The following is a 27,491-nucleotide window of genomic DNA, read 5'->3' on the forward strand; positions in this document are numbered from 1 at the left end:
TCACATTTACCGTCTTATCAAGGCAATCCCACTGTTGTAGTTTTTACACCAACAGTTCAGCTTTATCGTTCGGCAATTCCAGATCTCTCACTAGGTCATCAAGTTCACACTGTGTTATTTTGTGATTCTCTATACACTCATCGTTACACACAAAATCAGGATTTTTCGAAGAACTGGGTTTTGAAGGTGATGGTGCAGCACTTTTTTGACTATCGCCCTCGCCACTATCACTAACACGAATCAGGTGGAATAGGAACAGGCAGTCCATCTCCGTGAGACACTGGTCGCATGGCCGACGGTATGTTAGGATGTATCAAGGAAAACTTTTTCTTCTTCTTGGAAATACCATGTGTTATCGGAGTTATACAAAACTAACCAGCATCCACATTGTTTGATGGTTCTCGCCAGATCATGGGTATATCAAAGCCCATGGAAGATCTTTAACCACGAATGAAGACTCGAGACCCAAAATATGCAATATACATAAGGAGCCCAAGGCTTATTCTGGTCCCCTATTTCACGTCCAAAGTACAGTCTGTACGCGTTCCTAATATATGGCATTATTGGCCTCCTTTGCGATTTCAATGTAGCCTGTGCGCAAATGTAACAAAAATAGCACTTTTTACGCATTTGCGAGGCATATTGAATCACAGAAATTACTATGACCACACGCGCTAACTACACTTCAATAACATGGTCTTCCAACACAAGAACATAACACAGCTTGTAACAGACAGAAACTACGCTCTCCTTCCTTCCCTTCTCCTTTCCCTCCCCGTTGTTACTACGAGTCCGGGCTAAAAATAGCGCCAAAATTCACACAGTTATTGTTGTCTGCAGGAAACTTAATCACTTTGTCTACAATCAATGGGATATGAAGTCTACATGGAAAAGGATTGACAATGAATGCTAATAAATTATAATAAATATAATTAAGTGCACTCCCCTTTCATTTGGAAAAAGAGCTAATTCCAGTTTTTCATTGTCGCTTTCCTTATCAGTGTGGTCGATATAGTTAACAAACATCTATTTCATTCCAGTTACATTTTCACTGTTGGCTAGTGTTATCGGAACAAGAAAATATATTGCGAATTCATGCATACAGAAATAAAGCCTTATGTTAACACCATTGTAATCAAACACATTGTCTGCCTCTTCTCCCTTTTTTGTATATGATTTGGAAACGGAATATCACCCTTTTCTGTTTGTCGAATAACATGTACACAGTATATACTTAGAACATATAAAAATAAATCATCATTTCTTATGAAAATAAATGTAAAAAGTATATATATATATATATATATATATATATATATATATATATATATATATATATATATATATATATATATATATATATATATATATATATATATATATAAATCGATGGCATTTGTATTTGAAACTATGTTCCCTGCCGTTTTATGAGATCTTCTGATTATCTATGTCAATTTATCGTGGTCTCAGAACTTACGTGACGTATTTGTGTGTTAAATTTTTGAAGAAGGAAATTCTAAGTACATACTATATCATAGTGATATCAAGATCGTTTACTGAATGATTAGTTTGATATCGGAATGATTCGATTATTGCACGAGTTAAGATTTTTTTAATTTGTCTAGCACAAGATATGAGACGGCAAAATTCTAAAAAGCTATCACGAACATTGCGAGTAGCTTTGAGTTTTGCATCCTTTTCATCGGTAAGGGCTATATGAGACGTAGACATATATTTATTTATAAGGCTCATATTATTCTTTGTATTCTTTCACAGTAAACTTGTTTTTGAGCTAGTACTAGGGATCGAAATCGGGTTTCCCATGGCAAAGGTGCACACATAAACGCTTAGCTCACAATTTGCTTGACATGTATACTCCATAGAGCAGCTATATTGATAACTATGAAAATGATTCGACTTATGGCGGGGAAGGTAGAAAAATATTTGCAACAAATTTCAGAGTATCTGAAGTGAATTATTTCGTGATGGCACGTTGCTTAAAATGACATAGAATGGTCTTCTGTGTAAATTTATATAGATATCATTAGTTTTGTATGAACAGAAATATTTATTAATACTGCTACAGAATTTAAAAAGATGATTTGAGTGCAATCGTAAGGTAGTTACAGTTGGCACGTTTTTTCACTTAAAAAGATTCAAGAAATTACAACACTGCTGTCTGAAAGCAGCCTGTACTACGAAAGAGCCGGTGCTCTTTTATGCTGAAACATAAGTTTCTTCACCCGGCGGGAGCTCATGTGGTTCGGATTCCCCGTTAATCAGTAGGTCCACGTCTCATATAGCCTCGCTGCTGAACGGGACGTTAAACTCAAAATCAACTCAACTCATAAGTTTCTTCAGTAGATAGACACACTTCACCTTGAAATATGTCTTGAATTTAATTCTCGATACAATCTGAAATATGTTAAGAACTTTAAAGCTTGAATACCTGAACACAAGTTTGACATTCCATATTTATAACATCCTCGTTACAAACTGCCTAACCTAGTAATAAATGCAGGGAGTGGCTCATTGAACCAGCTTCTCTTAGCCGATTTGTTTATAAACCAACGTAACTAATTACAATAATACTATATGCCGGGTTTTAGGACAAAAGATATTTTTACTTCGCATATATTTCAGGAAGAAATAGTGACGTCAACATTTCATTTTCAAATATAGCAGTTGATCAAATATAATAATGAAAAATAGCCTTATTTGCTTGATAAGAACCTATTTTTGATGGAAATTCGTACATTAAATCGTGTTTGTAGGCTTTGTGAATACTTATGAAGGTATTACAGATTATTTACTATTATACATCATGTTTGTTCTTTTCATACGAGAAAATGTTTTGTAGAAAATGGTTTGTAGAGCTCTTTGTAGTTATTAGTTGTAGTAATTCGTTAGACTTTGCCTTTCTTGTTCAGCAGGGATGCTATATTAGACAGAGACCTACAGCTACCGTTGGATCTGGAGCACATAAGTTCCCGCCGAGAGTTGAACTCTGGTTTTAGAAAAAAGTATCTAACCACAGTCAGTTCTTACCCGTTCGGATTAGAACAAACCTTATATTATACTTGGTATTAGGAAGAAGTGATGAAACTGATTTAAAATTTTGTGACCTGGAAGAAGTCAGATTAGCGTAACGGTATGATCCGAATAGACCCGTAGACGGCGAGACATCATCAAACGCATGGAGAATGTCTGACCTTCTTCATATAATTCTGATAATACTAATTGATCTAGTGGCTAGCGCGCACGTCTTTGGTGGTCTAATCTAGGGTTCGATCCCCGTTAGCAGATCTATAAAATTTCACTTTAACTAGCATTTAGTTTCATTAATCACCCGTCTATACGCTCGGAACAAGAATCTTTTCTGATACCCGAAGAAATTCAAACAGATTCTTTTCTTTAATGTACTGTTATTATGTTCTATTCCTCTCTTTATTCACAGTAAAGCTCGATCCTGTTGTTCTCTAGAGCAACACTGTTGTTCTGATTTCTTCTTCATTTATATTAGCAATTCTAGGCAAATAAAATATATTCTTCCACTATTTTAAGATTTCTTTAAATAAAGCAGATAATAACTCTTAATTTTAATTCAAAATGAGGTCTAGATTTCGTGTGACTCGATCTTTATTTTATCTTTTCTATTTGTTTGGTAGAAATAAAAACCGTACGGCGCTAGTGGGAGTCGATCCGCAGTCCGCATGCCCTTCCGGCTATATCGCTATCCAGTACTCCAGATCTATACAGAGGGAATTACATTCACTCTACGTTCTTTACATAGACACTAGCTGCAAGACATAAACCCTTATACGTGTTCCCACTTCAGCTAATAAAATCATACGGTCTCCAACCTTTCTACACATTAAACGCTCCATAAACTTGAAAATATCTTCAGTCACAGTCAGTGAATTGCATTCAACCATCGATAGCCGACCGTGTTAAGGCGCTCATTCTTCTTTAAGAACTAGTGAAACTTAAAGTTCTAGGGTTCGAAATTCATTCTCAGATGTTTTTATTTTCAAAAATATGAAGATGATGAAATGAGTAAAAGTGTAATACTTATTACATACACAAATTGCAAATTTAAAGCTCTGGTGTTAAAATTAGTGTTTATTCTCTACAGTGCGTTTTTTTCTTTTAATTCCAAACCAGTTACTTATAAGACTTCTTGGTTTAAAATTTCTAGAATAATCAGTGACACATAATGAGTATCAAATTAGACTGAAATAAATGCAAGTAAGCGTGTAATTAGAAATTTATACATCCAACTATTTTCATATATGAAAAAATACATTTCTACTGCAAGCATATATAATAACCAATTAGTCATTAAAAACCAATTAAATTCACTACCATGAAAATAACTTTATTTGCTTTATTATTACAAATAAAGCTATCCATCACTTATTGAAAAACAAAGAATGGTGCACGTAACTTTAAAAAATATTTCATATCTTTTCCGCCTTTTCGTACATATTCACCCGATATAAATTTTTAAAATATTTGATAATTTGCTCATGAAAAAAGTATAAAATTTCCTCACATAGGAAACAACAGTTAATATAAACAGATCTCCCGACATTCAGTCAGCAATTTCTAGCTGCTGTTGTTTCGAAAATAACGGATGCCAGAAGAAACCAGGTATTTTGCGTTAAGATACTCAGTTGTTAATAATTTTTCTTGAAGGGGGGTAGAAGAAATTGAACAACTGAAACAGAACACATATAGTATTAAAGCATTATAGTAAGCAACCTTATGGAATCGAAATTTTACTTGTCTGGGCTGGTTATGTGTTAAGAAACGGAACAATAAAATTCACGTACCGTGAAGTTGTAAATATTTTATATCGTATATGAGCCAGGCAGTTCCGTTTCGAAATAGCTTGCTTCGGGGCAGGGTGAGAATGAATAAAGGGAAACACGTCCCATACTAAACGTTTCCATTTGCTAATGTAAATGAAAATATTATTATTAATTAAATAAAATATAAATATTCAAACAAACAGTTAGCACGATATATTTAGTAAATGGCACCTCTGGGAAAAGTGACTGAAGCGCGCCCTGAGTGTTTCCATCCAGTGTTATAATGAAGGGCTGGACAATGATACTCACATTACTATACTTTCATATGTGTTTTACTAAAATTATAATTATACACATTATTGTAAGGTTTGAGATGTATATATGTAGAAGAATAAGAAAATGAACTGGAAAGAGAAAATAAGTAAGTTCTGAGAGAAATGAATCAAGAAAGTAGAATAATGAAGTAGATAGTAAATAGGAAAAGGAATTGGTTAGAACACCACCTAAGGATGAATTTACATATAAGAGTTACCTTTACTTATAAAGGATTAGTTCCTGGTATTAGAAAGAAGGGAAGAATAATGTGTCTGCTCCTGAATGATATGAAGATCGAAACTTCTGATGCCATCACAGAAACTAAGTAGGAATTGTTGTCTTCATCACGATACATAGTGACGTCCTTTCTTCGCTGAAAGGAATTTGAATTATTTATGCGCTATATTGATATAGAGCGCATGTTTCGATTTACAGATTTTGTTTCAACGGATATATGGAAAGTATTTAAAATGGCGAACAAAAATATTATTATTACTAGTGGTAGTAGCAGTAGAAAGCGCAGAAGAAAATTATGAACAATTCGACAATTGTTAGGAAACAATAATGTTTGTTCTTGAAAGTCATATTTTTGATCAATACTACGAATTTCCCTTATGTATTCATCAATCATTTTCTAAACGTTACGTCCCCATTCAGTATGACTCAAGGTTGACACGGCTGACGTCATTTTGTAAACAGTTCTTGGTATTTAACTTTTGTATGACATGTGCAGTGCAGAGAGTCCTCTCAACTCTAAGACAGAAAATTGAATGTTTCATGTTAATATACATGGGAAGTATCAATATTGCAAATGATAAAATTTTCCCTAATGAGCATAGCGAGAATCGAACCCAGGACCTCCAACTTGGGAAACCGATACTTATGCCACTAGTATGAAAGTGCACTGTTAAGGAAGAGGAAAAATACGCGATTATACTCGTTTCTAGTCGGTTACCCTCGTTTTAGTTATATCCAATAAACTTGAACGACAGGAACACCAATACAAACACATCAAGGACCCCAACGTATTTTTGAAATTTCAGACGCTCTCCCATTGGGAATCGTACTCGTGACCCGAACCACTAGGCAATATGTGAATGGTATACAACGGAACATAAATAAATATGAGTATATATTGTAGTAGAAAGACGAGAGCTAAATGTTCAAGTACAAATTATACCAAAGAGAAAATCTACACAGAAATCAATACTAATTTTATTACTAAAGTTACAGTTACTACTTTTCTTGCTTACATTAAAATTTTGGTATTAATATCAGTTGTAGTAATAATTGTTGTAGTGTGAAGTACTTTTCTTGAAATATGAGTGGTAGAAGTAGTATTAGTTGATGTTGTTGCGGCATTTAGATAATAGGAATTTTAAGCATCGAGGCTATATGTGAATCAAAATTACAGTTAGAGATATCTTTTCTGGCATTTATTTCTTTGTTCTCCCTTAAAAATATGCAAAGGAAGAATTTGTTTGATTTAATTTCCGGCATATAGTACTCTTGCAACTAGTTACGTTGATTTATAAACAAATCGGGAAACAAGAGCTGGTTGAATGAGCCACTCCCTAGATTTATCACTAGTTTACTCTGTTTGTAAAGACAATATTATAATCAAACTTGTGTTCAGTTATTCAACATTTAAGGTTTTTAAAGTATTTCACATTCTATCGAGGGTCAAATTCAAGTCGCATATTTCAAGATGAAGTGTTCCTATCTTTTCAAGAAACTTTTGTTTCAACATTTAAGAGCATATATTTTTGCCAACTTCTAATACCTTGCATTTCATTGCAGTTTATTTTATTATAAATCATTGGTAAACTTATTACAAAATTGCTAATCATATTTGTCACATTATCATAGACATTTTCAAGTATAAATGTATTCAGTTTATTCATTTCTTTATGTAACAAAATGTAATGACATAGTAACATTTTGAACTGTGCTCTCTGTTTTGTTACGAACTAAAGACAAGCATTTTATATCTTAAGTAAAAATTAAATGAAATTTTTAATATTTACGTCCCACGAATATGCCGGCTAGGCTAAAAGAGAGAATGATAACGGGAAACGAATGCAATGAGTAAAGTGCGATGCAATGGGAGAACCCCGAGAAAACGCATAAATACGATGTTTGCCCAGAGACCACTTGAGATGGTATCGAACTAGGGAGCTCACGTAAAAGAGGTGAACGCTCCACCAGTAAGAAACCGTAACCCCTTTATATCTAACGGAAAATAATTTTAGATCTACTTAGTTCTTGAAATAAAGAAGATTGGAGCCAATGTGCTGATTACATACATCACAACTGAAAGCCATATCGTTGAAGGTAAGTGTTTATGGACTACAATTGAAGAGTATTCCATGTGTTTTTCAGCTTTAAACCTTTTCATATTTTTATTAATAGTAAAATTTAGAACGGTCTTTACGCTTGTAAAATTCTTCTTCATCTCCTTTTCTTGACAAAAAATAAATAAATAAATTGAAAATTACTGAATGTCGAATCACTACTTAAAGTGTAATCATGTTTCTCTTTTTTGCTGTAGTATTACCTTATCAATGAAAAATAAAAGCAAATTGCGAGGAAGGTTGGAACTCGTGTCGTGGGGTAAAAGTCCTGTACGGATCCAATGAGCTGCTGAGTAAAATAACATAAGTCATCTACTCTATAAATATATGGATAATAAAAGTAAGTCTCAAAAGTGAAAGAACGTCGTTTTCCTCCTCCTTATAAAGTTTTAAGATATTTCTACAGTGTCTTGTGTGACAAGCATAGAAAAAGATAATGCATTTATCGATTTGGTTACGGACTGGGATTTTGAAAATTTTAAAATATTTAATTATATTGCGAAGTGGTAGAAAGTCATATGTACCGATTTCGTTCTGATTGTAAGAAATGGAAGATACCATCCTGCGAAGAATATGCATTAACTTGCTGGCACATAATGTCTCAGCTCAGTTAGTTTCGCCTATCATTAACACTTTCAAGACCAACTTCATCAGACGTAATTCGTTCAATCTCGCAAGTCTATGTAGTTAGTCTTTCATGTGGCGAGTAAGCAATCACATGAACACTATCTCTTTCTCCATGACTAATTTTGAGCGAGATGTTATTTATTAGACAACACCATCTTCACCATCATTATCTATTTGCAACTTCCGTGTTTCAAAGACAAAACAACGAAATAAAAAATGTGAACTATCGTGGATGGATCTATATACCATTTATTTATATTTCTACTTTTGTTTCGTTGCACCACCCCGTCAACTGAGAAATTGAAACTCCCAACTCATACTTGAAAGAACACACGGAGTTCAATATGTAGTTCGAAGATGGCATGAACTACAATATTGGGAAGGGTCCCTCCAGCCACCACTGCGTTCTTTCATGTCTTCCAAGTAAAAATCTTTCACAAGAATCGGACGTAGTATACATATGTTCTGAAAGTGCTCAACTTGAATAGCGTAGGTGTAGATGATAAAGGGTATGGAAGTTATGAGGGTTTAAAGGTTTAGCCTGTAACACCAGTAATTCATTATAACATCTCGTAGCCTTCTTACCTAATACACGTGCAATGTAAATACAGATTCTAAATTACCAGTTGCAAGTGCGTACTGTGAGTAAGTGGTTAAGTTTCCTATTGTTGAATAAAAAATTTCAGGTTTGAATCCCACTGTGGGCAAGACATTTCGTAACTTTTTTGTTTTAAAAGAGACGTTTCATTATTATTATTATTATTATTATTATTATTATTATTATTATTATTATTATTAATGATAATATAGTTTTTATTAATAACAACAAAATTTATTTTTTTGTTGAACATACAGAAATGTATGATGAAAGAGAAAAGTAGCCCGTACCATCTAAGATTTGATCCTGCGGAGCTGACATTCAACAGGTCACACACCTTACCGACTTATTAACATCAGAATTAGAAGCCGTATTTTCCAAGCTTTATTTATACTGTGTGTATGCTACGTAACAACACTACGATATGCCATTCACGCGTGAATGATTGTTACTGCTGGATCCTTTAAGAACTAAGACTCGTTTGGTAGATTTATGAAATCACTCTTTCAATCCTCGATTAATCCGAAATATATGTTGGTGCAACAGTATGTTTTCAACATTGTGAATTAATTCTTGCTTGATCTTAATCTACAGATCAAATGCTTTTAATGAAACCAAGGGAAGTCTTTAGAGACCTAAAGGCCGTAAATAAAATTTAAGCATCAGATGGGACCGGGGATAGCTAACTGACAATGGATGATTTAACAACACATTCGATATTGTCTGTGTAACTAAGTAGACAGCGTGTGAGACTGTAATTCTAAATGTTCTGCCTTCGATTCTCAGCTTGGATTTACAGTACTTGCTTCAAGTAATTAAGCATTATAAATAATATTCGCGATCGCTACCAAAAGAGATTTATCCCATAAAGGGACAGCTACGAAAGATTCAGATTGTTTATCCTTAAACGTTAAACTTTCATTTATTGCCATTTTTCTCGCTCTTTTCTTTCCCTCTCTCCTTCTTTTTCCTTTTGTTTCGTTTTCAATTCTGTTTCGGTCTCTACGTGATGTACATTATCATTTTCCTTTTCTTTGCATTAATTCCTCTTAGGACTTAACGCAATTTCTGGGTACTTATGTCCTGATTGATTCTTCATGTGATGCTCTTATCTATTAATACTTGCTCCAAATACAGGGATATTTGTGTCATGTTTTCAGGGATTTATTTGGAGTTGTTCTAATTGTCCAACTACCAGGCGTTCAGTGAAACAATTCTGATGGAGGAAAGAGCTATCTTTTCACTTCTTATGCCTCCAACCTATAGATACAATTTAGGAGTTTGACGAAACAAGCGCGTAAGTCTAAATAATGCAATTGGAGAAAAAAGTATGTTGAAATTTTAAGTAGTGTTTTTTTTTCTTACATAAAACAGTGTAATATGCAACATTTTGTTCCGATATTGAATTTAAATGTTACCAGGAGACTAAACAAGCATGACAAAAGTAACAAATGCGTTTGGTGCTAAAAGGGCGTAAACTCGCTTACGCCTTTATTACATCAAACTCCTCAATTGTTTCTGGCTATGCGTGTTTTATGAATGAATACACTTATATAATGATGTTGTATAAGGTAGTTGTCTTCTATACGTGGAAACAAATGCAAAGGCAGAATTACAAAGCAGTTTTTACAAATAAAGAATGTATAAGTTAATCACAAATTAGTCTCCAAATATTCACGCTTTATCAACAGTTTCTTGGTGATGAATAATGTGGAAAACATCTGCCTATTGTTTTGAATGAAAAAAAGTACATTCTTCGTTCAAAATGAAAGAAAAAAATAAGATAAATGGTTTCAGTATATTTTAACTTTTGCGTTTGTTCCCAAAAGTGAGAAATGTTTCGAGAATATAATTACAGATTAAAATGCATTGTATCAGTGCCCTCCTGTACAAAAATTATGCAACTGTTGCAATTTCTACTACCGCCACAATAAAGGAATAAATTGAATTCTTTGTAAATTAATAAATACTTTTCTATTTTTCGATCTTTCAGTGTAATACTTTAATTAAAGTTCGCATAATATGTGTTATAATAATTAGGGATTAGTAATAGTAAGTGCTAGTGGTAGTGTAGTCAAGCACATAATCAATAGAAGTAATATAATTGTTAGATTGTACGAAAATTTACAGACGTCATTCTAGTTCCTTATCAAATATTGTTATCGTATACCAGAGTCAAAGATTTGCCTCTTGTGTTTGTATTATATCGCCGTTAACTCGCTATTAATTTAGTAATAATTTCAACAGACCTATTCTTATTTTTATATTATATTGCGCTTTTTTAATGTCTTTGCAGGTCGTGTAGCCTTTAGGGGCCCTGGAGGTTCACAATTTGTTATAGTTTTGTGTGAAGTTTTCGGACGGTATGCAGAAAAATATGACATTGAGAGCATGCTGAAATTGGTAAATTGAATGTTTTATGAGTACACTTTGTTTTATTCTGACATTTTGCTATAGAAAAAGAAGAAAATAACTAGACTAGAAAATGTCTTTACTTGTCAGCAATGATTGAATACATCAGGAACAAAAGTCTTTTAGAGTAATCTTCAGTCGACCTACAATTATGTTCACAGTGCCCAGTGGCGTTATAATAAGTATGTGGACCCGCTTGCAAAAATAATTCTCGACCCCTAGAAACTTACGACAACTAAATTACAATCAGTTATAGCATACTGTAGTTGTGAAACCCACAAGTTTATCCCTCTTTACCACTACTTTGTTATATTGTCTTTGGGAGTTGTTAAATTGTTTAGCAACCAGCAATTTGTCAATAATTAACATGTATATTAATAAAGTCAGAAATTCTATTTCCAGCGATCATATCATTCTACCTGCTGCGTGGAGTTATCTAAAAATATCTAGCTACATTCACATTGACTTCTAATAAAACTAAACTATGCGCCCTGCTTCCAGGTAGGAAAGAAAATACGTTCGAATATGCCAAATATTAGATATTTCTGTTTCATCAATGCTTACTTGGTGCCTATTAGGTCTTCACCAGTTCGGTGCTAGCAGTGGTATATCCAGGGGGCTCACCCGGCTTAAGCTCCCCATTAGTGTTGCGATGTTGAAAATGGATTCTGCTTATATGCAGTATGTTTCGTTTATGATACTGATGTTAGAACTTCCCGGTGTAAGAATACGAGAGCTTGTAACTTTACTTCAGATCTAATTATGTATGTATGTGTATGTATTACCTTATTCCTCGGTAACTCCAAGCCAAATTGAAACTAAATTTGATACGCAAGATCATAGGATAAAGATCATTATGTGTAACGCCAGAGATCGGCAAGTGACAGGCATGGCTGGGTTTTCTTTTTTGTTGTATTTTATTTCTCGGCCTAATATCATTAAAATTTGGTGTGCAGATACTCATTGTCTAAAGAATAAAGATAGCTATACTTGGTGGCCGACTCGACTAAGGACAGGCTCTGCTCGACTCTGTTTGTATTAGGTACTTTATTTCTTGGTAACAACTGGCCAGATTTAAATCAAACTTGATGGTCAAGTACCCAATCGCCTAAAGAGTAAAGATCATTATTATACATGATGTCTCGGCTCGGCTCGTCGGACAGGCTCGACTCGACTTGCCTTGTATGTTGTATTTTGTTTGTCGTTAACTGCTGGTCGAATATGATTGAAATTAAATTTGGTAGACAAGTAGCGCATCATCCAAAGAATAAAGATCTCTATACTTGGCTTTCGACTCTGCCAAGGACAGGCTTGGCTCGGCTCTGCTTTTATATTGTGCTTTATTTCTAAGTAACTACAAGGCGGATCTGAAGGAAATTTGCTGGACAAGTAACCCATCGTCTAAGTATAAAGATCACTTTATTTAGTAGCCACGTCTGGCCAAATACAGGCTCGGCTTAGTAACAGAGACTGTGTTCCACAGTTATGTACTCTGCAAGCTTTCGAGTTTGGTTCACCGGCTGTGTTCCCCTTGATATAATTTATCACAAAGAAAATCAAAGATTAGTAATATTTAGAAAATCCTGGAAGCTTTAGAATTAACCTACATAAGATTTTTAAAAAATCTTATATACAGTATTCTTCATCTCGATCACTTTCTCTGTGACAAATGTATCAATATTTACTAACTCTGATTGCAAATAGGTTTAGTCATATTTAGAAAATCCTGGAAGTTCTAGAATTAACCCTACATAAGATTTAAAAAATATCATATACTGTATTCTTGATCTCGTTCTCTTTCTCTGTGACATATGTATAAATATTTACTACCTCTGATGGCAAATAGCTTAAACAAACAAAGAAAAAAAGAGCATATTAAAACTATATATATATATATATATATATATATATATATATATATATATATATTGCTTGTACATTATTGAACATATGCGAATTGCTTGGGGGCGCGACTTTGGTGTGAAGGATCCATTACTCCCAATGGTAGCACTAAAATTATCAAGTGTTTGTTCAGTACCATAAGACAATTGAGATGCTATCTGCATTCAAGAGCTATCAAGCATTTTAGTCCAGAAAACCAAAAGTTCTGGCGTCTGGGCGGTGATTGGTTAACCACGCAAGCGTTATCTGGCCCTCCAGAGATCTTTATGGGCTCTAGCGAAGAGAAGCTTAATACAACTTTCCTCTACCTGTAAGCCAATTTCATCAGTTTATCAACCCGTGCAACTAAAGACAACTGAAAACAATATTACTCTAACCAGCCACATGGTGCACATAAGTACCGGTGACAGCGACCAGGCTCAATTTAACGCCTAGGCTCCAACCTATTGACTCCCTCTCCTCTGGCTTGTATGTTACAAAATAAATTATCAATTGTACTACAAATTTCCTGTGTGGGCGTTTGTGTATTACATATTATAATATTATACACTTTTATCTTTTAGAGTGATCCTGCCTATAAACGTGCATTCAAGCTGTTTTTTTTTTTTTTTTTTTTTTTTTGTAGTCGCGTAGTCGCGATTAATGTATAATTCATTGTGACGACATTTGATAATTGCAATATACAACACAAGAACTACGAATATATTTTCTTTGACGGAAGGAGGAGGGTTTGAAGTATGATCTAGGTGGTTAGAATGTTCATTTGGCCCAATATGGTCAGTTATTCGCTTCAAACGCCATATTTCTTACCTTTTGAGGACGGTATATGTAATAATTTCTATATATTGTTTTGTTATATATTATGGGCACTCCACGAAACTTGAAGACTGAATTCAATATCAAGATTATAGAGCTTTGTTGCAAGATATAATTTATGCATATGTCTATCGCCAAACTGAAACATTTAATTACTAATGGCGACCTGGTGATATAAAATTTCGACCAGGCGACCAATTTGATACATAGACGTATATGGTTTGACCTTAAATTAGTTAGGAACCGATTCGTACTTCTAGTTGCCATGGTGATCTGGCTCTCCTGATTTTTGAAGCAATACACACACACACAGACACACACATATATATATATGTGTGTGTGTGTGTAGGTGTTTGCGAGTGTGAGTGATGCTTTTGTGTGAGTCCCTCCTTGATGAGTTTCTCGGTACGCCAGTGGGTGCTAGAATAATCATGCTAAGATCTTCTAATTCGAGGAATTTCATGAAAACAAAATTAAGCAATTTATTGAAATAAAACAATGTGTAAAATTCTGCACAAGGTAAGATTTTTTTAAAATCCCGCTGTTATTCATTTATTCTCACAAAAATAAGAGAAAAGATATACCAATTAACACAGCAAATGTACTTGTGAAGTGTTTACGAGGCGTCCTCCAATCTTAAATGGCTGGCTGTTATTGAACAAATTCCCAGATACAGCATAACTTTGCATTTTACACAGGAAAATATTAACAACTAAACGATAAAACAAAACAACAAAAACAAAGAAAAAATAATAGTATTAAAATAGTGTAAAATCATACTATTTCGCAAAAACTCGTTTAATTGCTCTTTCAAACACGGGTAGCTCGAAAAAATGTCCAGATCAGTTGTTAGATGATTATAATAGTTTGGTATCATGTAAAAAAGATACATCTGTACAATTGCCACCCTACAGCGGGAAAGGTGGAATTAATGGGTATTCCGAGGTATGCAGGATGGTAAAGTAAGTATAGTTCGTTAAGTAATGTTTCCTATCTTTACTTGCCATTAAGTATTTTATGAAGATATTTCAGGTCAGAGATACTTCTGCGTACTCCCGGAGTCTGGATATTAAGATGTCGCAAAAGTTGTACTTTAGGGAATATTTGAAGTGCGAGAACACGAGAGCGTCCTATTGCAATAAAAAAATCAAGAATACAATTGAGTCTAGAAAAATATGTAGGTGCGGCCACGTGGGAGAGCAGTATTCGATCTTGGGCGCTATTATAATTATATAGAACGTTGCTAATGATGGAACAGGGCGTAGTTCAGTGAATCGGTAAAGAAGCCCCAACATACGCATTGCATTTTAACTATTGAGGAGATGTAGTCTTAGAACATAAGATTTGATACCAGAATGTGTTATAGAGGAATCATTAATATGGTATTTGAAAAGGAGACTTTGTCGCATTTCTTACAGTTAAGTGTCATGTACCACATTTTGCACCAGTCTCTAAGGTGACTTGTGTTTTCCTGTAAAGTAATCGCGTCATGGAAACACGATATTTCTCTGTATGACTTACAATCATGAGCAAAAAGAAGAAAGCCACTAGGATGAGCTGATACGTTTGAGTAGAAATCATCCATATACAAGACAAATAGCAGAGCAGCAGTACGCTCCTCTGAGGCATCTCCGAGATCGCAGGTTGAGGGTTTTAATTCTGCTTTGAAAGAACAACTCTGTGTTAACGGTTATTCAAGTAGCTGGTGATTAAACAAAGAAATTCCCCATTAACATTAAACCTATTGGAAACTTGTGATGAACGTGGGTTTGACTGACAAAATCAAAGGCCTTGGAGAGATTAAAGTAGATAATATCTATGTAATTGAATATTGTTTTTTCATACATTTAGCTGCAGAGAAAAGAAGAGTACTTAAGTTTTTCAGACTGCAGCTATTCGATAGAAAGACTGCTGAGAAGTGTGAATGTAAAGTGAGCTGAATTTAAGTAGCCTCTCTTTGATTATTTTTCGCAGATAAGTGGTATTAAAGAAAGAAGATATAGAGAATACATGCCTTATAAGAGAATACATGATCTTTAAAACCTGATTTATATATTGGGGTCACGTAAGCTAGTTTCCAACTAGTGTGATAATACCCGTCTTTGAAGAAACTATAGAATAAGATGGATAGAGGAACCGCAATAGCTGTAGCAGTGTTATTGAAAAAAAGAGAAGGAATGTTGTCTGGTCTAAGTGGTCTACGAGGAGATAGCGATTGCAAGGACACAGAACTTTGTCAGGGCTGGTAGAGGTTGGATTATTATTATTATTATTATTATTAAGTTTTAAGTCATGGTCAAGTTTGTTTTTTATCGTTAAAATATTGCATTGGAGACACTAAAACCAATTTTTCCTTTGCAGGCATATACAAAAATGTTAGAACATGTAACACCAGACGGACGTGTACAATGTCTGACTAGTGAAAATCGTGGTTTCAAAAAAGTATTTTATTTTAAGAGAGTTACAGACCAAGGTGATGGACCATCTAGTATAAATAAATGATATCAATTAGTAATCAGGGATGTAATGTTAAAGAGTACATATATATCGGACTTCAAATCAGCTGCAAACTTTTTTGAAACAAAATTGTATTTACTTACTTATTTGTCTGTGTGTATGTTTAATAAATTATATTTGCATGTTGTTTCTAGTGTGTTAATAAATTTTATATATTGTTCAATACGGCCTAATATGTTGTAGTACAAAACATACATTTTTCACAAGAAATACACAATTTTATGCCTTAACTTTGTGAGAAGTTAAACACAGACAAAGCGTTAATTGCGTATTTTGCTATCATCTAGTAGTAGTAGGTTGGAATTTAAGGTATAAGAGTAAATCCAGTGACTGACTCACTGATCCAGTTATCAACAGATCTTCGAATCTACTTCACATAGAACCTTGAATTATTATTTTTTCCTTTTTACCCTAGGCTATAGAAAAGACAAGGTTTTACGAAATGTGTATCCTAAAGAGGGATGGGGACTTAAATGGATTCTTGACGATCCCAGGATCTCTGAAACTATTAGAAATACAATAATGAAATTTAGTATATTTTCTTGCACCTAACGTTGCAAATAACACGAGATTTTGAGAATAATATATCCTATGGAAAAATTATGTGCTTAAATAGCATTTCTTTGCCATTCCCCAAATATCCGAAACTATAAGGCATAAAACTTTGAACTTTGTGTGTCCACGTTGCAGCCCAGGTTGTAAATAATATAACGATCTGGGATTTCCATTCCATTTCCAAGCCGAGTGGAGAGCTTAAATAATTTTCTTGTATGCTTGTTTCATTGCCTTGTATTCAATATCGAAGATTAAGAGATTAAAAAGTATTGTTCGTGTAGTACGTTGTAGTATACATTGATGCTTCGTATAGTGTTTGAATAGTTTTGTTATTATTTATCAAATTGAAAGCTTATCAGAAAATTGTAAAATTTTACATTAATAAATACAAAATTATTCCAAACCCTCTAACATTCCATAACGGCAAAAGCAAAAAAGTCCTAATTTAAGAACGGCATTAAGATGGCAAAAATTATAAAGGTTAAAAAAGTATTTACGTATAATAAAAAAAAACGCTCCCAGCTGTGTATACAACTCAAAACCATGGAAAAGCGGCGAAGGACCAAAACGTCGTAGGACTGAAACAGTATACTGCTGAAACAGTTCAGAAACCTGTTTCGATCCTGTATTGTTTCGGTTGTCTGCCGCTTCGCTCCTACATCGCTGAACTGAAATAATTTTACTCTTAATCTTGCGCCTAAAATAACAATACTTTTGTATCTGTTTAATATGTACTGCTATACATGATATAGTAGGGTACCTGCTCCATAAGGAAAACATGTTTAATTTCAACTTCATATCAAAATGTTATACTTTTCTTTAAGTTGAGGGTATATGTATTAAGATCGATTTCAGTTCGAGTGGACACTTCTACGCCAGTTACCTGGCTCCGTGTGGCACCATAACCCATCGGTCACTTTGTCGCATATGTCGCATGTGTAATAAATGTAAAAGGCACTATGTGTGTTTTATGAATCCATGCAGTACTCAGCTAAGACAAGGTCGCACCCACTCACCGAATATATACGAGGTGGGCTGGTAAATTCATGAAATCACCAAGAAGAAACAGAAAATTGAGACATATCAATGTAGTCATTAAAAAGGTCATATATTGTGGACATCTCATCCCTTATATGATCATCTTATCATTGTTATTTCCTTTGTTACAGGTTCTGTAAAAAGAAGATCTAACGAAATTTGATAAGAATGAGCAGTGTCATCAAGTTTTTTGTGCTTCAACACAAATCCTCTATGGAAATTCATAAAATTTGCAGGGTACTTTGTGGAGCATGCTCCTAGATATACAACAGTAGCAAAGTGAGTGAGGCGCTTTAAGACTGGTCATCGTGAGACTGAAGATGAAGCTCATTCAGACAGGCCTTCAAATACAGTGACCACGGAAAACTGACAATGTGAATGACATGATCATGGAGGATAAGCACATATCGATCAAAAACATTGTTGCGTGCGTGGGGATATTGCGTGAGCGTGTGGGTGTAATAATAGCAGAATATTTGGATATGCGGAGGGGCAGTGGCAAATGTAACCCAATTTGTTTGAATGCTGACCAGAAGAGAAGACGGGTGCAGATGTCACAGGAAATTTTCCAAAAGTTTCAAAACCCTGGTGAGTTCTTGCGCAGTCTGGTGACAGAAGATGAAACATGGCTGCACTACTAAGATCTACAGATTAAACAGCAATCCATGGAGTGGCGCCGCAGTGTGTCTCCTCAACCGAAGAAGTTCCGAAGCCAAAGATCAGCTGAGAGGTGCTTTCATCGGTTTTTTGGAATAGGGACGGTGTCATCCTTATCAAATATCTTATAAAGGGTGAAACCATCAATGCTGGGGTTTATCCTAACTATTTGATTGAGCTGAAGGAGGCTTTGAAGAAAAGACGTCTGGGAAAAGTGAGAATTGATGTTCCGTTTCTCTACGACATTGACCCTCTCACAAAGGTCATCAAACCATGCATTGCTGGTAGATCTGTGAATCACCTGTGTACCTCACCGAACATACTCAAATCATCTGCCCCCTCCGACTATCACCTCTTCCCACATGTCAAGAAACATCTCAAAGGCAAAATAATTCCACCTGATTAGCCACTCATTGCGGAGGTAGAGGCTGGTTTGCACAGCAGGATGAAACCTTCTATTTGCAAGGGTTAGAAATGTTGCAACATCGTTGTGAAAAGTGTATTGTGCTTCTGGAGGAATGCATTGAATAGTGTATTAAAATGGTTCTTCAAGGTAAATTTCTTCTTGGTGATTTCATGAACTTTTCAGCCTGTCGTGGTATAAATATTTCCTTGGAAACAACTTGAGATATCGAGTTCGAATAAATTAGGACATGATCTTCATGATATGATTTATGAGGGGGTTGACAAAAGAGACTATTTCGAGTTATTTGACTGTTTTCTGTTGAGTTGGCAATACTGATAAGCTAGTTCTAAGGTTTGTTTTTGCAAGACGCCCCTCTAAGATAGGAAAATATCCACTGTAAAACCTTTTACATTATAAGGTTTTAGATTTATTTAAGAGTGTCAGTCTTACAAAATTCACCCTATATATGCAATGACCTTTCAATATGCATGTGGTAACACGTATTGAATTAAGAAATGAAATGTAAAAATAAATGGAATTATTTACTTCCGTTTCATCAAATAGTTGGGATAGCTTTTACTATGTCATTGATTGTAATTCAAATCTACAGTGTTACAAAATTTCATTTCCTATACAGTACATTTGTACTTGCACATGCGTATACATTCCAATTTTTCTTTCTTGCACTCGGATGATAAGCATGTAGTTTTGCAGGTGCATTTAACATACAGTTGAAACAATTCCTTCGCCACAGTGGATCAAGCTTGTTGTCTACCTTGGTCCATTCTGAAACAAGCATCACCGATTTGTGGGCCGAACGCTATATGCTTGCATGGAAGATGCTCCCTTATAATTGTAGCTTCACAGCGTCGATTGTGGGGGTATTCTGTCAACATATCGAGCGTTGTGACAAAACATCTTCATTTGTAGGTGGTCAACATTGGCATCACTTTCGTCTTTGCAATGCATTCTGAATTTAGTATGTGATAGAATTACTCATAATTATTCCTATCACATCTGTGTCTACAGTGTGAATGAATTCCACTGAAGATGTCCGCAGAGAATGAAGAACATGTACGACAATGCGCGTATCTGCTTCCTCATGATTGAATTTTCCCATGTGAATGCCACTTCCTACATGCTGTACTTTCTCGCCTGCGGTTACATATATACATTGTCTTTCCGGCATCTGAACTTCCATCAGTTTCCCTGAAATATTTGAAATCAGCTCAGTCTTATTATCAGAATGTGGAAGAAAACTATGCCAATTCCTGGGACCTTGGGACATGGTGTCCAGTGCCATGACCTCTTCTCTCCCTTGTAGTACCTTCCACGGAGAACGTACTATACTGATCCCAAACCACATGTATTGTTTGTCACCTTCTCAACTGGTACTATATTTGTGGATAGAACACTCTAAGAAAGTATTCATTAAATGATTTTTCTTCCACCTGGTTCAACGAAGTTCATACATAAGATCTCCATTATCATTTACAATGAAGTCAAAGGTATCAGGTGTCATTAAATACTCATCTTCAGTTACGTTATACGTGGGACTTGTTTCCAAAAGACATGTCAGCAAATCTGATTTCTGACTTCTTGCAAGTGTGGAGAACACCCTCAGTGGAATGTCCTGGTGAGTATGAACAAGGTTCATGGCGGAAAAATTGTTCCAAGTTGCCCACATTAACTTCTACTGAAAGAAATGTCTGTCAATACAGGTTGTTCCGTTGCTTATATTGCTCTAGTTTCCCTTTAGATGCAAGTTTTGCTGTAGTACGTTTTCGGTCGTGAAAAAGCAGCAGATTATTTTCATAATAGAAGTCTTGAAGGGCCTCTATTTCTTATGGAGAACCTCCTCCTCAAATTTGAAATACTGTTCTCTGCCCTTTCCACCGGTAGATTCTCCTACTAAAGTATCGAGACATACACAATTGTCTACCGATACCAGATTTGTAGTGGGTTCTTTGAAGGTTCCCTGTGTTAATTATGGTCTCTACTAGGACAGTTACATGAGTTTAGAAACGGCTCTGATATGCAAGTCTTTCTTCGTGATGACGCAGTTCTTCTATCGTTCCTGCTTCTCCCAGAGCTGAAATTATGTAGAATACGATAAATTTCCAGTCCTGTCTGAATCCAATGTTCCAGCATTGTCGGGCATTCTGTAATACATGTGATTCCATTTACTTTTTTAACTTCTTTATTCGCCTGTTCTTGTGCTTGATCAATGGGAATTGAAGAAAACCGATGGTTGCCTCTGGATATAACACAATGTCCTCTACGAAGCACCTTTTCAGTTGATGGTGGCAGGGATTGCAAGTCTCTTGTGAAGACAGAAACCCACCAGGTGTAATTGTGATGATCTACGGCAAAGAAGAGAAGAATCAGTTGTCTCGAGATGGGAATCATGAGATCCAATTTTCGTACTGGGTGTGACCTTATGAATATGAGTTTAAGTAGTTCGTACTTATGAACAAGTAGCCAGAAGTGTATTGTTGGCTTATCTCTAAAAGCGTCAGCAAACCTCTCCTCAATTGGAAGTGTCGCCTTCATAGTTTGCATAACCCTTCTTTAAAAGGATGTCATGAGCTGCGACGGTTACTTGGTAGGCATGCTGTGTAGGCATTGGATAACTTGGTGGCAGATAAGATACAGCTGCTGCCTCTCGCATTGTTACTCCTACCTGTGCAACAGTTTCACCACATCCAAAAAGCCTTAACAAGTCTCCCATGGTTGCCCACAAAGAACTTTCAATGTGAAGTTCTCCTAGCATGAGAGTAAACTTATCCTCACCAAATGTTTCAGGGAAAGTTCATTGCACTTGTTTTACAAGGGCGAATAGAGGTTGGTCGAGAACCAACAATTGTGTTTGATGAAGGTTCAGATAATGTGTAATTTTCGCTACTATGTCCATACCATGTGCAATCATTGCTAGTGGAGATGCATTTTGAATTGTCAGTATGGAGCCAAAACTTTAACATGAAGCTAAACATGCCTAAAATAGACGAAAAACTCGAAAGCTTCAAGAATATCAATAGCTTTGCCCTTTCCGAAAAGGGGGTCATAGACCGCTATACTCAGAGAGCCCGCCCGGGGAACGATTATTATCCACTCGGACTAAAATTGTCATTTGGAGCTAAAACATTAATATGAAGCCAAAATATGAACTTTTACATCGATTTGAAATGACTGGGTTCCAGGTCCCACCACTAATACATTTCTATCGATCCTAGGCCGCGCGTGTTATATGTGTAGACTGCATACGACTGAAACAACATACGACGAAACTGCATAGAACCGAAACGGCACCTATAAATAGAGAATACACACCACTCTAGCTATAATCATAGCGATCTGGGTAGAAGAGTACACAAAAAGTAAAAATGATTGCAAATTGTCACTTGCGCGAGCGGAAGAAAGTTAAGTAATCAACCAGAGCTCTTCCAGTTGATCTTAAATTATAAGAATTATACGATATTTGCAATATGAATATGAATAATTTTAAGTGACAAAATAATGACAGTGTTAAATAGTAGTGGAAGCAACACATTATTTTTTGTGTGCTTGGTCAAAAACATTTAAATCACATGTTTACTGATAATTATATTTTACCATTACTATTATGTATTTGATCCGCTCCTTACCTGAGAAGGCTGTGATTATTATTATGATGATGGTTATTATTATTATTATTATTATTATTATTATTATTATTATTATTATATTTCTCGTTTGTTCTATAATACTTATAGTCTGTCACTGACAGGATATGTGAAGTATGTATTCTGAATGTTACAGTACAAGCGTATACTTGCGTTGTAACTTCCTGTGTGTATACGAAATATACGTACGACCTATATGATACATAATTGATTAGTTTGATGTAATAAGGGCGTAAGCGAGTTTACTCTTTTCTTGCATCAAACGCATTAGTGGCTTTTGCCATGTTTGTTTACGCTCTCGGTAACATTTCAATTTAACATCGGAAAAAATGCTATATATTATATTTTTTTATGTAAGAAAATATCACTTGAATTTTCAACATCGATTTCCTCCACCTGCATGTTGCAAACCTACGCTCTTATTCTATCAAACTCCTGAACTAAAGCATATTGCCATATCGTGATGAAGTTGCTTATTCAACATTTTAGATTGTCTTTTCCTCCGTGTGGTGCAGCAAACACGTAATACCAGACTGTTTTAATTACTGTGCTTCGTCAGAAATTTACCTGTCACTTCTCAATCACCACTCCATTCACGTACTCTAACGTTGGCAGTCGCTAGGCCAACCATTAAAGTGATATTACTTCTTTTGGTCAGTTGACTTTCATGTACGTATTGCAGATTTTGATCTGCAATGTGAGAACTAATGTTGCATAGAAGTTGGAATGCCAATAGCAAATCACTTTATTAACTGTACGCCTGATGGGTGTTCACAATCTTCCATGCAACATACTTGAAAGTAAAGGAAGGTTTGAGTACTTTTTACTTACAATATACAAAAAAGTTTTAAATGTAAGGTGACGAAGAAAAGCAACAGTCTTAATACTTGGAACAAAGTATTATTGATGTTATATTTATTACTAGTAGTAATAATAATTATAATGGGCACCATTTTATTAAAATTTATGAACAAATAATCCTTGACACTAAGTTACGATACAAACAGTTCGAAATCTAAAATCGTAAGCTAATCAAGAAGAAGTTGTCTATTTCATATTTGGATCGAACATCCCTGGAACATGACATTTTCATGTAATATCCGCCCCTAATATATAGTATTACTATGTAATTATAATCATAGTTCTGTTGCTTTCTGCTCTTCTCTAGCTCTGTAAACAAGTACTGGATACCAGTTGTTGTTTCTTAATGAGCAATGATGTTGGGAGACTATTCATTTGGGAGAATAAAGTTATTACTATTGTCCACGGGAAGTGACGATACAATTATCATGTAATTCGAGAGAAGACGCGTCTCTCAATCGAAATAAATACACTTCTCGAGACGATACAGCTCTTTCACGACACTTGTTCCATAGACGAAAACACCAAATCTGGAAACAAAGAAAAAAGACATCATACTTTCTTAGAATTCTTATTTATTTATTTCTACGCATTTATGCCGTATTTATTTACTTTTATTATCCGACGATCGTTTTCCTAGTTATTCCCTTAAAGTATCGTTTGTAGGAATCTTACTTCGAGTACCTCGCTGAGTAGAAGACAGCACCTAATCATTGGTTATTCATAACTTCATGTTTGCTTGCAGTGCAATGCATTAGTGTCGTGCACGCGTAAGCAAATGAGTGGTGCGAATACTGCTGATACGCACACCAAAGTTTACCATCCGCTTTGTACATTTACAGAATGATTGATTTTATAGTGTGATCAATACATTTTTTGAGTAAATACCGCCCAACGTAACGCGCCTTATTATTTTTATTTTATTTTATTTTCGTTAGTATAGTGTAGAACGTTCTTGTGCAACACCCTTCCTAAACTTCATGTAATATTAACGTCTTGAGAATCGAATAGGTTCAAAACATAAGTGTTTTGGATGAAGTATTGGAACAAAAATATATATTTAGTGAGATATAGAAACTTTTTTATTTCAAGTATCAAACGAGAATGTGTTTTGCCAGACGCATCAAAATACAGACACGAAGAGTTTACTGGCGTTATTGTTACCAAACACCATGTATATGATGCAGACTATTTTCTTATCCAGAAACTCAACCTAGAATATAGAAAGAGCTCAACCAGAGCGAAGGAACTGTATGAATCTCTCATCCGTACACTCCAATTAACCGATTTTATGATGATGTTAAAACGATACTTAATTGCCTTTTGCCAATAATAATAATAATAATAATAATAATAATAATAATAATAATAATAATAATAATAATAATAATAATAATAACGGAAACGTAAATTTAAAGAAGATGTTTAAGAGTCTCCCTGATAAGTTTTGAAGTATTTAATATTTCTAGATTTTTAACTCTAATTCAATGCAATCTTTCAGTTTTTGTTCCACGATTAAGCCGTGTTTCTAAAGGAGACGGTGATTATGAGAATGATGAAGTCGTGGAGTATAGAAAGTGGGAGTAAACAAGATAACACTGAGCAAACTTACAAATACGGTGTTCTTCTACTACAAGGTCAATTTTGGCTCAAGCCTGGATCGAACCAGAATCCTATGCACCAAAGGTGAACGCTGTACCATTGAGCAATTACAGCCCCTTTTCTTAGAATAGATTACAAGAAACAAACGCAAAGTAAAGAGAACAAAAATCACATTAAAAAATTAAAAAAACATCAATATACTTACGTGGCCTCGTACAGAGAGCCAAAAGATCCAGCTCCATATAAAGTCATCAGACTTTCTCTATGGAAGCAACAAAATGCTCAGGATCAGCATTTCTCTGGTAAAAATTTATGTTTCTTCAAAACAAAAAGTTACCAGTTTTTGAAATAGTTTGTAACACTTTTCTTTTTCTTTTGCGATAGCTAATTTGTGTCACATACAGTAAGTGCATGGAAAGCTAGGATAACATTTGGAAACTTTCAATGCATTCTTTTTACAGTTTATTATGACAATCATGCTATCAAGTCCCTCTTTGGGATATCTGGCTGTCTTTTTAGGTCCTAGAAATGACCTTTCATGTTACTCGTCGTATAACGGGTAGGTAAAACAACCAACTCTATTTCCTCATCAACAAATGTTAGATTGTTTCTTTGCGCTTGTTCGGTTACTCTGAGATCAATCAAAATGTCAGCGTCATCAGCTGCTTGTAAAACAGTGAAATCTACATTACTCTTTAATTGAGGGAAGAGAAGCTTTAAAATTGAACTTCTGTTGCAACTATTTTTCAGGACTCTTCCAGAGTGATTGCTGGAAAATTGTTCATTTTTAAACTTTCCTTGTCTATAGCACACATATCTCCTCTTCCCGCATGTTTCCAGTCCTCTTCCCGAGTGCTAACTGAATCATACCCGTCAAAGACTATCGTTATTCTGTTACCAAACGTGTGCATCAAATAATCGCTATACTTGTTGTAAATTTTCGCAAACGTCGCAAATATCTCCCAGACGGCTGTATATAGTATATAACCGCCATCTAGAACTATTTCTTTTTTCGATCCACAATTTACGATCGATGAAAGTGGAACTGAGAGAACGGTTGAGATTATCCTACTGTCGAAACATCCTATCGTCATTAAATATTTATTGATAGGGGATAGTAGGAAATTCAAAATTGAAACTTTCTTTTAATTGTTCCTTAGTTTTGGCTAGATTAACGATCCTATGAAAAATAGGAGAAAAATTAACTGTGAGGCTTCCTATATTTCACTGGTATCTGTCGTTCTTGTAGTAGATTTTTAACTTTACTTTTTGCACAGAAGTGAATTTTACCTCTCAAGGTTTCTACGCTTCTCAACCCAATACATCATTGCACCACCACAGTTGCTTTTGATATCCTCGACTATTCCAGTTGAAATGTTAAACAATTAGTTCGAATGTAGTCCTAAAGGATTATGGTCCTTATATCAAATCATTCATTTCTGGTGAGCACTTTGTTCTCCTTTTATTTTGGAATCCCTCTCTTCAATGTACTGATGAGCTGTTGTTGAAAAGAACACCTGTCAATTCTTCAAATGCTTCCATTTTCTTTCCACATTCTGGCATGGCTGATATTCTTGGAATCATGGTAAGTGGTGTTATGCGTCTTCCCTGCACCCAGACTTTCAGTCGTCGTCATCAATCTCATTAGTGTCTGTTCGATTACCATATCTGACCATCTACCACTCCAGAATTTGTTTGTGCGCCCTACCGTGAAAAACGATTGATTAACAAACAGTTCGAACTCGTTTTCTACCAATGTATTCTGCAACTCAAACATGGTTTGTAAACAAAGAAGAATATATCTTGCATAATTGTTGTGTCCAGCTGCATAAAAAAATAGGTTACATTTTACGTACTGCCCACAAATGAAGTTCAAATATTTCCATCCTTTCAGCAGCAATGAAAAGTTGTGTATTTCCGATCAGTTTCAAATACTGAATCCAAAGTTTCGAAGTTCAGCTGTTTGCAGCTTCTCTCTTCTTGATTGTGTTTAAGCTACTCAACATTCGCTACAAATCAGTATTGTTGGGAGAAATCTTGAAAACTTTTTCGTGATTGTACAGAAACATTATGTGTTTTTGATTCATGTTTAGATGAATCTTCTCAAAAAGAACGTGATGGAGGGCCCAGATAATTAGCAGATGGGCACGTATAATATTCCCTCAAATCATGTGGAACACGATTTTTGTCGTAACGTTGTCTCCTTTGATGTTTCTTTTTCGAAATGAACACAATCGAAGCAGCCGAAGAACGACAGAATGAGAAGGAAAGCAAGAGGAAGGAAAATTGTGAACTCTGACAAAGGATTGGTTGAAGAGACCGTCTCAACAGGTAGAGAAACTGTGCGAAAAACAC

General features: G+C 35.1%; 1 protein-coding gene across 2 annotated transcripts in view; it reads left to right on the forward strand.

The window, feature by feature from the left end:
• Window positions 1–16,482, forward strand: part of LOC145663010 (caspase-9-like) — a 136,059-nt gene extending 119,577 nt beyond the window's left edge. For both annotated transcript variants that reach the window (XM_081729136.1, XM_081729139.1), the window contains 2 exons: window positions 11,005–11,111; window positions 16,200–16,482. In XM_081729136.1, the coding sequence (XP_081585262.1) occupies window positions 11,005–11,111; window positions 16,200–16,340 (248 nt within the window). In that variant the 3' untranslated portion in view covers window positions 16,341–16,482. The remainder of the gene's footprint in view (window positions 1–11,004; window positions 11,112–16,199) is intronic.
• Window positions 16,483–27,491: the final 11,009 nt, after the last annotated feature.

This window comes from Thermobia domestica, chromosome 10, assembly GCF_964235325.1.
Source record: "Thermobia domestica chromosome 10, izTheDome1.hap1.1, whole genome shotgun sequence".
Taxonomy (NCBI): domain Eukaryota; kingdom Metazoa; phylum Arthropoda; class Insecta; order Zygentoma; family Lepismatidae; genus Thermobia; species Thermobia domestica.